Source organism: Opisthorchis viverrini (genome assembly GCF_000715545.1).
Source record: "Opisthorchis viverrini unplaced genomic scaffold opera_v5_364, whole genome shotgun sequence".
NCBI classification, from domain to species: domain Eukaryota; kingdom Metazoa; phylum Platyhelminthes; class Trematoda; order Opisthorchiida; family Opisthorchiidae; genus Opisthorchis; species Opisthorchis viverrini.
Window position 1 is genome coordinate 43749 of NW_008752026.1, and position 16251 is coordinate 59999.

At 44.3% G+C, this 16251-nt stretch overlaps 1 protein-coding gene across 1 annotated transcript; it reads left to right on the plus strand.

Annotated features, from left to right (window-relative positions):
* Positions 1–369: 369 nt before the first annotated feature.
* Positions 370–1647, plus strand: T265_10441 (hypothetical protein; the record flags this gene model as incomplete). The annotated part of the gene is made up of 1 exon (XM_009176816.1): positions 370–1647. The coding sequence occupies one exon, from the start codon at positions 370–372 to the stop codon at positions 1645–1647; it is 1278 nt and encodes a 425-aa protein (XP_009175080.1).
* Between the last annotated feature and the right edge of the window lie 14604 nt (positions 1648–16251).

Here is a 16251-nt window from a genome sequence, read left to right on the forward strand (position 1 = left end):
GAGCTGTCGTAGAGTTTTCACCGACCTCATGAGTAGTGTAATACATTTATAAAAACGATTCCTAATTTAATTTGGAAATGAAGGTTATCTAAAAGGCGTTGCTTCACTCACCACCCGCAGCCTGTTATATTTCATTTTACCCAGAATCGACAAGACCAATATGAACAGAGACATCAGTCCCATGAGGGGCCATAGAAAAACCGCCCACTTGGTCTCCATGTCTGTATAACTATGATATATCATGGAATTCGTCAAACCATGTCGTCGAAATACTGTTTTGGTCGGCTGGAAAATCTAACCTTCATGTTTTTCTCACTTTCCACTTCAGCCGGCCATTTATACTACATCGAAATCTAAGCAAACGGCAACATGCTGAGGGGCGAAGCTTTCGACCAGTTCGAAGCGGCAAAACGGTCCTCGAATGGCACTTCAGAGCAACTATCACAAATTTTCAAAGGACTCTGTTTTTCCCTTATTATATTTGCCGCTTTGTTTGGAAACGCCTTGGTCTTCATTGCCGTACAACGATTTGAAAGACTTCGCAGAGTCAAGACGAACATATTTCTTGTCTCCCTAGCTATGGCTGATTTTCTGGTCGCACTGGTCGTGATGCCATTCAGCGCTTGCATGTCCCTCATGCACGGCCGATGGATATTTGGCAATTGGTTCTGCGATGTTTTCAATGCAAACGATGTGCTATTCAGCACTGCAAGCATTCTGCATTTGTGTTGTATATCCATGGAACGTTATATTGCAATCATCAATCCGCTATCATATGATAGGAAAATGACTAAATCCAGAGTGACCTTGATGATTACCACTACGTGGATCCTATCGATATTGATTTCTTATCTGCCCATTATGAGCGGCATTTATACAACGGCGGAATACCTGGCCCAGAGGGGCTCACAGCATGAAGTGTGTGAATTCGTAGTTAACCCCATCTACGCTGTTGTGTCTTCCTCGACCTCGTTCACCATACCCAGTATTGTGATGGTTGCTGTGTATGTGAGGATATATATCGAGGCACGAAGGCAAGAACGCAAAATTCATCATCTACACCTATCCAAAAAACTCAAAACATCGAGCGATGCTACCACGTACACTACGGAACAACCACGGGGGTCAGTGGAGAAAGAAACAACGGTTCCGGAAAATCTGACTAACTTGTTGATGAGGGCTTCAGAAACCAATCATCAACCCATCACAAATCGCATGTCTCCACCAAGCATTCCAAATCAGAGTCTGGAATCAAGAGAGCACTTGAAGATTCACAGGGAAAACAAGGCAGCAAAGACGCTAGGGATTATTATTGGTGCATTTATCCTATGCTGGTGTCCATTCTTTTTTTGGTACATTTCCACAAACGTTTGCCGTGCATTCGCTGATTGTCCATACCCTTCCATTTTGGGCGAAGTTCTATTCTGGATTGGCTACTTTAATTCCACTTTAAATCCAATTATTTATGCTTTTTACAACCGATCATTTCGACGTTCTTTCAAACACATTTTACAGTGTCATGTGACTGTGAAACGTGCGGCCCAGGCAAAAATCGATCGGACCCACTCACCAAGTCTGAGGCGTTCCGCTCAGGCAGGTTACTTGACCAGTATGCAACCAATGAATAGAAGTGATTCAACGGAATGAGCTGCACGCGGAAACTCAAACACGATGAAAAATGTAAACTTTCTGTTATTTTTTTGGAAGCTGTATCATAGTTGAATACTACTCATCCTAAATGATGCATTCATTTGTTAAGGTAGCCAAAGAGTATTCGATCAGCGAACCAGATTGGGTAAAATATGAGTTGACAGTGCTCCGACTGGAATGCTTATCTGCAACTCAGAACGGTTTGGCGTGATTATGTCAGTGACCATAGCTTGCATATGGAACAACGCACAGCTGCCCAGTGAATTGATACTTCACCAGTACTAGATGAACTGCTCTGGTCTACATCATCTGCTTTAACCACGGTTAGTCCTACCTCGCACCATGCAATAACCAGTAAAAACAGACTGTGGTGAAAATTCAGCTGTGGTTTTTCAAGCTGGCAAACCAGCTCACGCGACTGATGTTAAAATACCCACAAAGGTAGTCCACTAAGTATGGCGGGGTAAACCTCCATTGCCATAGGATGAACGGTTATCGAAAGTGGACTGAGTCCCTCCCTAAATTACTTTCTTCAGGACGTTCTCAGGGAAGAAAAACTGGCCTTCTGTGATTGGTAGTGTTTTTTTACGGCATTTTATTCATCTGGCATTCCCATGCCGCCTAGAATGTCCTGGACAATACTAGAAGTAGTCATATGTAGTTTCTTCTCGGGACACTCCCCCTAAGGACATTGAAAGATCTTTGGCTGGCCAACACCGGCTCTGTCCTTGGTGGGTAGGCGTTGCTCCAAATTTCCATCAACCACATGTTCCACTCGAGTGCGAATTTGTACGCCATTGACGAAATACGTCATTTGCAGCTAGCGTTGCTGTTAACGATAGGTTAATTTGGGTCTCTCCAGAACGACTTAAGGAGAAAAATGAGTGCCTTTTGCCAAGGGAGCTCGTCTGGACAGTGACTGGATATCACACTCAGCGTGAATTCCGGAAATATGTAAACAGTTTTTCACCAGTCACGTTGATTAAAACCCTACCTAAAGCTGCACCTTGACGTGGTGGCGCGATGTGAGTGCTACAATGATTCCACAGGCTACACCAAGAAGGCCAGAGGATAGCAGTCGGACCAAGAACAGCGAGACCCATACCACGAGTGATCGTTCTACGACGCGGTCTGAGGGAAAATTCGTACTTTCTCTGCTACAGGAATGAGAAGACACTGGGATGTTTCCCCTAGACGACCAGCATGTCTATATTCATTGAAGCAACGATGCTGCCTTCCCCCGAGGAAGGATAGTTTATAAAAGTTTAGCCCTAAAAACCGGTTGACCGTGACCGCCGCCACCGCCTTATTCAATACGGTCGAAACACGTTTAAAATTGAAAAGTCTCGTGCTACTCAAAAGGCACCTGCTGCATGCGGCCACGTCAGAAGGGAGACCGTAATGTCTTATTCCCTGCACCCTCGGGCATGGTCAATCCCATGCTGCCGAGCAGGTCGGACTGTTGAGTCATCGGCTATAGGCGGGGTCCCCAAAGAAAACCCTATTGTCCGCCGCATCGCCGGTCAAACTTTTGAGTCAGAGGCTAGGAGCAGGGTCCCCGAACAAAATCCTATATGCTTCCACTGCCTTGTGGGTTAGATTTTTGGAAACAAAGGTTCAAGATGGGGAACCTCAGCCAAGCCCCCTTCATCCGGCCGGACAATCGAGAAGTATAATTTGCCCGCGTAATTCTGTGTCCACTGACGTCCCTCACCAACCCATTCCCACCACACAAATAAACCATAACAAATATTTTGTTTGTCACTCATCTGACCGATAGGCTTTATGAACCTTCCTGCCTCCCTAAATTCACGAGCTCCAGCTCAATCAAGTCCAGAGTCTCGACATAAAGCGGTGCCTGTTTGTAGCGTCAGTTTATACCCCAACGGGCTGCAGCTCTGAAGCTGAGAAGGATAATTTCTATCGAGAGGTATCCATGCTCATTCGTTAAGCACTGATTATTGCGGGCATATGAATGCCCAAGTGGCTCATCTGAGCTGCTCGGAATCACAGTTGGGAGCCTGTTTAGAGTCGATGCTTTTCGCACAGACAACGTAGAGCGACTCTTCCAATTGTGTGCTGATCGTGAACCGTTTTTGGCCAGTATGAACGTTCAGCATCGAGTAATCTGGTGGCTACCAACCGCAAATCAATTGTGGACTCAGTTGAATCACGTGGCCATCAGCCACCAGTGGAGAGCTACATTTTAAAACTCTTTCCTTCTGGGGCGCACAACTTGATTCTGATCGTGCAATGATGCGTGCACGTTTGGTAGTTCGTTCCGCCTCAAGCCCTCGCAAGTCAGCAAGAAAACTACCATAGCTCAACAGTATCAGTCCTAGCTATTCCAACAACTCTTCGCAGTAGACCAATACTCTACTGGTAGTAAGCATGTGGATGAAGCGCAGCAAAATGTGAAGGGGGCCGTGGTACCGGCGTTCGGTGCTCTCTGTCCGACGTCTTTGGTTCGACCACAAGACCACCGAATGCCGTTGAGATCCCTATCCGTGAATAATGTCAGGAAATCCATACCAGCGAGCAACAAGTACGACGGCGCACGCAAATCCCTCAAACGCCAAGTATTGAAGGGAGCCTAAGGAAAGATCAAGAGCTCCGGTGAACACCAAAGGCTCGTGAGATGGGGAATTTTGATACAAAAAACAGCCTTGTATCAACTGATACGATCGGTTGACTTCAGGAAAGCGGTGGTCAGCGAAACGGTAAGTGGAAGAGATGGCTTGATATTTCGTTCGCAAAAACGTCGACTAGAAAAATGGGCGAAGCACCTCAGAGATCAGTTCAGCTGGCCTCCTAGCAACACAGCCTGTGGAGACAGTGCACACGCACGAATGGAATGCAAACCTTAATCGCCTGTCCGGATATGAAATAAAGTACGAGATATCCACACTGAAACGTAAGGGGGCAACAAAACTGTATTCAACCTGCTTCAAAGGTGAAGAATCCCCAGTGACTTTTCTGATGAAACCAAATGGTTCGATACGGAGCGAAGAGAAGATGCCTGCAGAATGTGGCATGTCAACAGTTATCCTTATCTTCAAAAGGATACGCGGACGCTGCGTGAAGACCACCGTGGCATCAGCCCGTTAGCTGTGGCATCGGAGGTGCTTTCTAGTCTTATTCTTCGAAGGCTGACTGAACACAGGGAGGGACAGATCCGTGAAAACCAAGCTGAGTTCCGTCCTGCAAAATGATAAACGATCACATTTTCACTCACTGACAGGTTCTGGACACTGCTTTCAACAACCAAAAATGGTTGTGTTATTTGACCCCATAGCTGTCTTTGACTCTGTGGACCGTCAGGCACTATGGCAGTGTCTGGAGAGTAAAGGTCTCGCCCATAAATTCTTGGCCCACCTCAAGGCGCTGTACGCCAACCCCCGCGGCCGTGTGAAGGTCTACGGGAAGCTCTCGTCTGAGTTCACCACATCATGTGGCTTCAGATAGTGCTGTCCTCTTTCACCTTTCCTCCTTAACTTCATCATTGATGCAGTTATGGAAGACTCACTATCAGCCCCTATTGCCTGTGGGTTCGAAGTGCGTACGCTCACAGATATCGAGTACACAGACGACAGCGCTCTTCTTGGATCTGAGCCCGTGGTAATGCAAACAATGTTGAATAATCTAAATAAATCCGCCTCATGGTTCGGTATGCGCTTCAAACCTGCAAAGTGTAAAGTGCTACTGCAAAGCTGGGTGGGCTCGAACTCTAACCTCATGTTTACGCATGAACCAAATTTGTTTACCTGGGCAGCTGTATCAGTCCCAGTGGTCTCCTGAAAGATGATAGTTCCGTTTAGAATTGGAGGGCCAGAGCGGCTTTTATGAACCTGCGTCACCTGTGGCGAAGGCGCGACACCAGCTTATACGTCAATCCTGCGGTGCGCTCCATATTACCATACGGATAAAAAACCTTGTCGCTGCGCGCCGAGGACGCCAAAAGACTTTCAGTGTTTGACCATCGATGTATTCGACGCATCACCAGTCTGGTGGGAACACCGGATCAGCAATGCTGAAGTATGTCGAATACTATTTTGAAGAAATAGGTCACCGACGATAGATGAACTGATCATAATGCACGGGTTGCGCCGGCTTGACCACTTTCTCAGTATGTCAGTCGACCAGATTCCTAAAAGGGCTCTTTCCACACAACCACGTGAGGGGTGGAAGAGAGCCAGAGGCGGACAAACAATGGCTTGGCAGTGAAGTATGAAAGTCATTACCAGTAAGCTCAGCTGCGCTGGTCTTTGCCATCTTCCTGGATGGGGACCCCGAGACGGGCCACATCAATGGGTAGAGATACTGTCAGACATGGCCCAGTCGCGCCCTCAATGGCGCTCATGCACCAAAGCTATTGCCTTCAATGCATAGCTCCCTTCTCAATCCCCCTCTCCATTTAACAGTCCACCTACAGGGCTGTATTTACACATTAATTTATCGGCTGCCGCCTCCAATGCGCAGCTACCTACCCCACCTCCCTGAATCATCGGTGGACGAAACTGTGGCAGCTATAACCACTGTATGGCAAGAACGCGGTTCTTACAGCTGATAATGATGATGTGATGACGTTGATTACAACAAACTAAACTGTAAGCACGTCAGACCAGTGAGTAACAGAGATGGTGCAACTAGAGAAGTCGTCATAGGCGAGGTAACGTTACTGCTGCTGAAGAGTGAATTTGTCTTTCTTCCTAATGTAATTCACCAAACAAGTGGCCTGCAGATCACAGAAATCCTACAAATCACTACCCCCAAAATGTCATGAGACTATTCAAAGGACGAATGTAGACTTAAGTAAGTCGGATTCCATTTTTGTCTTCAGACTTCTGGTTTGAATGAAATTTGGATCCTGCTAGCCAAAAAGGTCTTTCCCTTCGGGTCGATTCACTAATGGGGTAAACAGAATTTCCAAACGGAAAGCCAAAAAGCCGGCCATGCGTTCATTGTAAATTGTTTTGACCTAAATCGAGTGTATCATCGCATGAGGTCACTGAAAGCCTTTCGTAAGGAAGTTATTGCTGCGGGGATTTTTAAGTCCACATGGCTATTTCTTGGGAAATCAATGTTTGAATCTATCCATCCATATTCCAGTAGCACCTTTCCATTTTCTGATCACGTTCAGGATACCCCAACAATTCAACCGGATCTTGTAGGTACCATCCGCTTCTGGAAGAAAGTTACAAGTTGCACTCATATAAAGGATTTTACAAGATGAACAGAAACAACCTGAATAACTTTGCGAAACAGGAGCGGATACTTACCAGGATGGCTCTTCTACGCACACAATTCCAAACTAGAATTAGGTACAAGAAGTGTTTTTACTGTGTCTTCGGTTGACGTGGCACGGTGGTCCCCGGAACCATCTTATTTATAACGGCCAATACCTGTATAACGGAATATTCCAAGGAACTCGCAGATCAAATAAAAGTTTCCTCTTGAAACAAGACCATTTCTCAGTCTCTCCGCGCAGCTTCCAACACATTCCACATGTAGGACAATGCGAATAAAAGAATAAATAGTTCGGCTGTAACACTTTTTTGGTGTCTAGTTGTCACGCAACCCAAAGGAACGACGAGGCCTAGGATGCCGTCAGCTTGCACAGTCGAGATGCCACGGCTGGATTTAAAACCCCGAAATCTCCGGTTTGTAAGTTCGCGCCCCAATCTCTAAACTTTCTCGGCAGGAATAGGATAAACACCACTTCCTGGTGTTTGTGACAGACTGTCAAACAAATCAACTATCAACATGCATCCGTCTATGCACGGGTGACGCGTAGATGGGTTTTTATTTAGAGCTAAGTAATGCAATTTTAATCTCGCCTTTATGCCTATCAGTTCATCTAGCCCAATGCTTGTACAACGTCTATAATCAAAGCCTCGTTCATGTGTTCTTTATGTGGGTATTTTTACGTGTGTTGTTAATCTCATCACATATATTGGTAACATGGGTCCATGTACTGGCATTTTGATGACGTAACAGCCACACTGGTCCTGAGGCACTTTTGGATATAGATGACCAAGACTGTGACCGGGAAGATCACGATTAAAGTATGGAAAGCGTAAAATATTCTCAGAAGGGGATACGAGGCACGGAAGAGATTTTCTGGAAGCACAGTTCTCCACTGGGGAATCGACCAATCAACAACTGAACTATGTTCAAGAAATGCACTAATTTGTAAATCAATTTGGTTTCCACGAGAGACCAAACTGAATCTCTTGTTTATGATATTCTACAACTGGATGTGCTGCACACAGGCCACCTCATGATTCACTTGGTACGATATTCGAGATATTGCAGTATATTTTCATAGAGGAAACTACTCACAAGGTTGCTGAAAACTCTTCGACAGCCCACGACCGGTTTCTTCTTTCTTGGGGCTCATCAGGTAGGCGCAGTCCTCGAGTTTCCGTCAACCTTATGTTCTACTTGAGCGAAAATTGGACTGCTTTCGAGAAATACACTAATTTGCAAATCAGTTTGTTGTGGTGGCTTCCTTTATGAAAATATACTGCAATATCTCGAATATCGTACCAACTGAATGATGAGGTGGCCTGTGTACAGCACATTCAGTTGTAGAATATCATGAACAAGAGATTCAGTTTAGCCTGTCGTGAAAACCAGATTGATTTGCAACTTAGTGTATTTCTCGAAAACAGTCTAATTTGGGTTCAAGTGGAACATAAAGTTAGCGGAATCTAGGGGACTGCGCCTACCTGATGAGGCTCAAGAAGGGCAAAACCGGTTGTGGGCTGTCGAAGAGCATTCAACAATCTTGTGAGTAGTTTCCTTTATGAACTAGTTTCAATTTATACACCGCTGCGTGCAATGGACCAATGTCTCAGCCGAAACGGCCGAAGATAACCGACTATTCCATTCACAAAATAAGAGAGTAGAAATTCCTGGAAGCCAGATCGGCGAACGCCACGAACTAGAACCCAGAGGGATCACTGCAGCACAAACCAGAACTTGAGAACAAGGAATTGCAAGCTCAAAGGCCACGTAGCCACCAACTATTCATGACACAGGATGACAGGCCAGCCAGTGGGACCGCGCGACTGAAACCACCAATCGTGATCGATTGGTGGTGTCAGCCAGCAGCATGCATATTGACACGTACATAACACAAGTTAACGTACAACCACTGACCCATCGCTACACTACACCACCCTCCCCAATAACGCACTCGGATTGGTGATTGCAATCAAACTGCTCAGCTCAGCAGACAAACCAAGGGGGATCTACACTACCTGAGTTACCAATATTTTACTCAACACCAAGACAATTATTCACAGATCTAATCCAAGAACTAACAGTATTCGGTCACATACCCAAGGCTACGTTCTTTCCAATATCACACGCGTCTAACTAATGATCGTACATTAAGCTTCTGCGGCAGTTTTTATGCGATGAAGACAGCTTTCTGTTGTACTATCGTTTTTCGTGAATTCAAATCATTTCGTCACCTAACGAAGAAAAATAAGGTTATGCCGATCAAGTGAACTGGCAAGACATCGCCACTTATCGCAACTCGACCATAAGTGTATATTTAGGTAGCAAGGATTGATGAAATCAGCGAGCGGTTTAGAATTCAGTCCTCACGGTGAACAATGTTGACAGGCAGTTGACTGTGCGGTTGATGGAGATACGAATCGTTGAGCTTGGTACTTTTTCGCATTGAAGTTGCTGAGTGGACACTTCAACCCGTTAGTCTCTACAGTGGTGTGAACCGTTCCATCAAGTTGGTTGGATTTGTTTCTCAGAATTTCTGGTGGCTGAAACCAATTTTTTCTTGCGAGGCTAAGACAAGCCATTGATCTTCATAAGAAAAACCGTGTAAGCATAAGTAAGAATCTTGGTCTACCTGTGTATGCCGACCGATTCCCTCGTCATTTGGAAGACGACTGCTCTTGCTCTAGGCAGTTAGGCACTCTTCAGTTGCGGTTTTGTTCCGTCACTGAGGTCGATCTAAGCTGAAAAACTGAGTGGGTCTGCAGTGAATATCTATGCAAACTCCGAGGGTTTCGAACTCGCAACCTTTCGGCTGAACGCTCAACACTTCAGCCTTGGGAGACCAAAAGGCAGTGTGCTTAGGTCTCACAAGATGTAGTGCCGCTCATGTTTTACTTACAGAGATCACATCACCTGGTCACATACTGACTGGTCCCTCGAATAATGACTTCTCAAATGGAAGCACCACGTATCTTGTAAAATTATTCTTCCTCTGAGCCACTTGTTGATTGATCGTTTTATGAGGATATTTTGTAATTTTTAATTGAGAATTTTTATAAGAGCTTGTAAAAACAGGGTTACATTTTCTAGAACGAAAGTTCTTTTTGTAGGTGAAACCAGTCCACACGGAAAATTCGAAATGCATTTCACACCTGTTTCCTTGTTGTTGGCAACACGTGATGCAAACCGCGTGACTAAAGAATGGATATCAAGTTGGACCAAGACCACCCTGGCAAGTGAAATTCCGTCAAGATTTTGTCCGGATTACTGCAAGTGCGAAACTCATCACATATTTCTGAGAAGCACAGTGATGATGCTTCTCAATGAGAGTGCAGCAGCTGGAAAGTGTTACCCACCCTTCCGAGTTAATGTGATTTACCTAGTTCATCTCTTTAATCACAAAGACAGAATGAGTTGAAACCTTTCTGAATAGATCAGTTCTGCGCGTATTTATGACACTATCAACGAAAGACTTGCTAGTAATCTAGCCCTGGGCATTAAGGTTGAATTTGGCAAATGTCAGCTGCCACCCCCTTGGTCCCTTGGGTGTGACCTTGTGCTAAATGAGCTTGTGAATTAACCTAATCTTGCTCGACACCCTTTCTCTCCCCAGTTATTATTTTCAATCCTTTTCGTTGGATTTTCACCCCCTTCCGTCGGTTCAAATTTTGTTTTTCTCTTGTTCTTCGCTCTCGTCGTTGTTGTTCTCATTACTGTTTTTTCCATTGTAGGAGAAAAACATTGTTCCCTCCACGTTGGATTTGCATGTCTGTATGTGTTTCTCACGTTTGTTTATTTCTGAGGAATAACGGTCATTCGTTAATGAGTTGCTTAGTTTTTGAAACAATATAAACGACGTATATGTGACTGATAGATAGATGGATAGTAGGGTACGATTTTAGAGGAGAAAGCCGTCACTGAGCAGACTGATGTTCATCCTAATCTTGATCAAATCACTCGATTTTAATATTCTTTAACCAGATATGCTGCATCTAGGCTGCCTCACTTTGCAGGTTGAGCGTTACTCGCAGTACTCTTATTGATGTAACACTATTTATAAGGTTGACAGAGGGCCTTTGGAAATTCGCCAATATTTTTGTCTTTTTGGGGCCTAGAGCAGCACATTCCGGTGGAGAATGATGAACACGGGAAACTCAACTAGAATTCGATCGAATATTTCGTCAGGAAAATAACTCCAGAGACCCTAAAACTCCATTGAAACTTCAATAGGAAAGTCGGCAAGCATCCAAACCAGTTAATCACTCAATCAATTCAGCAAAAGCCGGTGAGTGTTTAGACACGCACAGAAGCACGATCGACCATAATAAGTACCCAAGAATTTCACAGAAACCCCGTCGATGTTGATTGGTGTTCACTAAACGCCAATCAGACAGCTTGGATCAGTGTCAAAAAGTGCCCTTTATGTGGCCCAGGGCCGTTGGAACTTTTGTTATCACTTGTTGCAATAAAGCTGTTGTGTTCTTTGTCGGCAAGTCTTTCTTTCTGCACTAGGCAATGAAGTGTGGGCGGCAGCGGAAAACGCGTATGGAAAAGCTCCTCTCTACTCAGTGCCGAGTACTACGCAATGTGGTCAACGATTCCGCATTCGGCAAAATTGTTCGGGATCTCAGCCTTCCGATCCGAGTCCATGGAGCATGCGTAAACACCAAGGAGGAGCTGGTGGCTGCTTGGGGTGAAAGTCTGCACAACAGCGCTGACGGTCGCGATTTACGAGAGTTGGTCACTTCGCCTCTCTCGAATCGATGGCTCGTATTCCCAGAACGAGTGTTTCCACGGATATTTATCCGGGGTATCCAGCTCCGATGCAACCTGCTTAGGACGAGAGTTAGAAGCGCTCGGCATAGTCATGGTAGCCAGACGATATTATGTCGTGGAAACTGTGGCCAACCGGAGAGTTTGGTACATATTTTGCAATCCTGCTGGATCACGCATGATGCCAGATGTGCTCGTCATAATCGGGTTGCAAGGGAACTTGCAAAACGTCTCCGTCGACTGGGGTACACCGTCTTCGAGGAGTTGAGAACCCCTACTTCTACGTCGTTCATCAAACCTGACCTAATCGCTGTTCGAGATCGCCGTGCAACCGTAATAGACGTTAGCATAGTCTCGGATGGGCGTGGAGAGATAGTGTGGAATGAGAAGAAGCAGAAGTATGGTGCTGATGAACATTCCCTCGCCATAATCTCAGCCCTACATGCCATCGGTTGTGATATCGACTTTTTGGTTCACCAACCGGTGATCATCTCCTATCGAGGGATCTGCTTTCCTCAATCCGCTAAGGCTGTTATTGGACTGGGACTTCCTAAGGTCGCAGTCAGTGACTTGTGTTTGCTTGCCATTGTGGGCTCCCTGCGTACTTATGACACTTTTATGCGTGGCACATGGCGTTGAAGGTACATTTTTGCCATTTAATCTCACACCAGACCCAGTATGACGGTCACTTTGTGCCTGATGTGCGAGTCTTGACTGTGCTAGCGCATACTGCGCCTTGAAGAGCATTCACCATTGTTTGTCCTTTCTTTGGTTGTTAGTCTTTAGACGCCTGTTCCCATACCAAAATCTTTACATACTTTGGGATTCACCTCATCAGACTGGCACTGTCCTTGGCATGATTTCGAATGAGACGTTTCTCTCTTTTCTCCCATATTCTCCTGTTACTCTTTCGCATTCATCGCTTGCATTCACTTTTTATGTTTGTGACCATGCTCTTCAAAAATAAATGATAATAAGGAATTTGCATTTATCTGCATATACGTAGGATGCATTGTTCCAGTGAGAAACAAGTTTTCTAGATGTTTGCTGGGTATCGTGCTTAACTGCAAATTGACAAAAAGGGTGAAAAGCGCAACTGGTTTTCTAGAAATTTTCATCAATCTCATAAGCAGTTTCATATAAGTAAATGTCGAATCTGAGTGCCAGACGTAAGTCAAAGTGTACATGGATATCAATTTATCCGATTCAATCATTTCATTCAGTCAATCTTGTTATCAGCAAGGGTATTCCTCACCATATGACAGCTTAGAAGAATATCAGAATATTTCAGTAATTCGGGGTCAAGGTAGGGGTAATTGGATATAAAGCGTCTCTCATTGTTTTAGACAACCTTCTGGAAAAAACTCAGCTGCTCCTGAGTGCAACAAGAAGTTTTTCCTAATAAATTTGTTATTCTTCTGTTCTGTCCTCTTCGCTTGCCAATTTAGTTGCAACCGTTTAATCAGTAGGCCACATAGTACCATCCGTTCACAGTGTTTTGGTATCGTTTACTGCAACATCGCCAGGAAGGCGTTCATCAACGCTGCATTTATGGATATCAAGCTGGCCCCGGAGAACCTTTGATTTTGACGGTTTGTTCGAATGGGATTCAATTGAGTTTCCCGCTAAAACCCCATTAGTTTGCAAATGAGTATAGTTCGTGAATTGTCTGCAATCTGGGTTTACGTAGAACTTATAGTTGAAAAAAATATGGGAACTGCGCTTGGCCGATGGGCCTGAAGAACGGAAAAACGCTCGTGGACCTTCTAAGAGCTTTTGGTAACCTTATAGATGTGTCTCGTTTGAACAATAAGCATTTTTTTGATTGACGTTCCCTTTTAATCCTTCATTTTCGGTTTTTTTTATTTTCGACCAATTAAAAGACGGTTTGTTCGAATGGGATTCAATTGAGTTTCCCGCTAAAACCCCATTAGTTTGCAAATGAGTATAGTTCGTGAATTGTCTGCAATCTGGGTTTACGTAGAACTTATAGTTGAAAAAAATATGGGAACTGCGCTTGGCCGATGGGCCTGAAGAACGGAAAAACGCTCGTGGACCTTCTAAGAGCTTTTGGTAACCTTATAGATGTGTCTCGTTTGAACAATAAGCATTTTTTTGATTGACGTTCCCTTTTAATCCTTCATTTTCGGTTTTTTTTATTTTCGAGCCAATTAAAATCAGTAATTAAGTATGTTTTCCCGCTCAAGACGTTTAACTTAAAAATTCGTCTACCTACAGATACAACCCCTCAGAGAGAAATCAGCTCTGAATTGGCAACCTGAACACCGCAAATAACGCAGGTGGCGTGGCATACACTGTCTGAATTTTTACTGGTTGACATTTCTTGTTAAGACTTGATCTGGTACGGGTGTTCATTACATCCAGTGTTTCTAACAATGCGTTCGGAATTTCGTGTACCTACCTGGTTGACTGTGAACCACAGGCAAGAATAATAACTCAGGTAAGTAGAGACCAATAACAGCAAGAATAGGTTGAGTAAGTACCTTTGTAGTCGATCTATTTCTCTTTAGTGTGTTCGCTGAAAATGGAAGCTACGTGAATCACTCGTTCTTCCCTTAAACGCCCAAGACAAGGCCAGAATGTGTAAACTGAAACCATGCGATGAAGAGGGAGTTGCATGATGTGCGCATACAGAACGCCTCGCTTTAAAAAAGCGTTGTTTTTGTTCGCAAAAGAATATCCCGTGTAGGATTAGCTACTCGAAACAAGTCCATTGCAAACAAGATAACTTCACTACGCATCGTCTTCTTAATTTTAGGATGTGAATCGCCTCGGCTGAATATCCTCGTTGTGACATCTACCCCATGGAATCACACGCAAACTGTTGATCCACCGTTAGGGATAGTTTACCTTGATACGTCAAACATCACCTGTTACGTTAAACAGTAGGCAGGGAGTAACCACGGTATGTGCACATCCGTGAGCAACACGAATGAAAAAGATGTGTACGAAATCAGAACAGATCTTCAAATCCATGTCCAAACAGGTTACTGGCGAAAACTATTCACGACAATGCTGAAAACTCTTCAACAGCCTAAGGCCGGTTCGACTCTTCTTGATCTCATCAGAGAGGAGTTTCTGTTAACCCTATTTTCTGCATGAACCTAAATCGTACGAAATTCACGAAACACAATTATTTGCAAGCCATTTTTGGTCTCCCTACGAGGCCATATTGGTGTGCATGTGAATGCATTTCTCCAAGGTCACTTTAGTTAGAGAGTGGTAAAAAAGCCCCTCCACAAAGAGCTGCCCTCGGATACATTGAGATGGCTCTGGAAGTAAGTTTGCTAGTGGCGAACAACATTAAGTTGCAAGAAAATTTGGTTCTAAGTAAAGATTCTACTAAGTTCGAGCTTAGTCTCTCGTCTATGACTAGTGCGCCCCGTCTAGACAAATATTTTCCCCAATTTTAGCCGTACCCTACATGACTCACCACCTCAGCTATACCCTTGACACTAGAACTGACTAGTTCTGTAAGCAGTAAACGATGACAGAGCAAAACTGAACACAAATCCATACGTTATAAATGTGGGACTTCTCACCAATAGCGGTAGTCGGTACGGTCATCATGTCGTCGAGTTACATTGTCCTGGGTATCAAGAAATTGAAGGAAAACGTAGTCTGCCTATTTCGTGTCCCGTGACATGTAGCTCCTGTTCCATAATCTCGCTACTGAATAACTCTAAGTAGCTAGACGTTGTCGTAATTAACTGAGGATTGAGTACAGTAGTGTTCTGTAGGGAGGTCTTTAGCCCTCATTAGAATTGCACCGTTTGCTCTGGGTAAAATTACCTGTGTAACGGTGATACCACTGATGGGGAGGCATGCAAGCAGTACGTTTTGTTTTTTGTTATTTTGCTTTGCGTCTCTTAAAAAGGGAGATCTGTTGCGGAATTTGTGGAGTCGCTTTGCAGCAATTGCTTGGATTTGAGCAATGAATGATTGGAGTCAATGAATATCCAGGAAAGCTCAAGAAGACGCGTTCAGGAGAAGATGGATGTCCTGCTTTTTGTAAATAAGATGCAAATGAGAGTTCTTCTTCCCCGTCCAATAGTCTGTAACTGGTCAGTTGACATTTTCTAATAAATAACTCCGCAGCGAAGGCTTTCTTCCTTTCACCTGTATAACCAAACTGGCTAGGAACACTCTTATCAGTGTAAGCGGTATGCTGGTAGTAGTTGTCTGTGACTACTGGGCTAATAAAGACCTGAGAAACTTCACGGAATCCTGTGGTTGGTGTGCACCGGACTCACAAACCGATTGTTTAAAGTATAGCATTTTGATGGTGTTTATTGTGTCAAGATTGGGTAAATAAAACAAGGGCATTGCATCTGATAAAAGCTACCTGGTGAGAACAAGAACGAGAGCTTGATCTATGTGTTCCTTGTGTCGGCATCAATCCTAATCCACTAATCTCGTAATTCATTACATTACATCCAGTCTATTTCTCTCGTGAAGTTTACATGGCATACACCTCACCTAAACTTATCAAAGTATTGAGGCCTTCTGTCATTCCAAATGATAGACAAGTGACGATTGGAACTTCCGTCCACGAAGCAA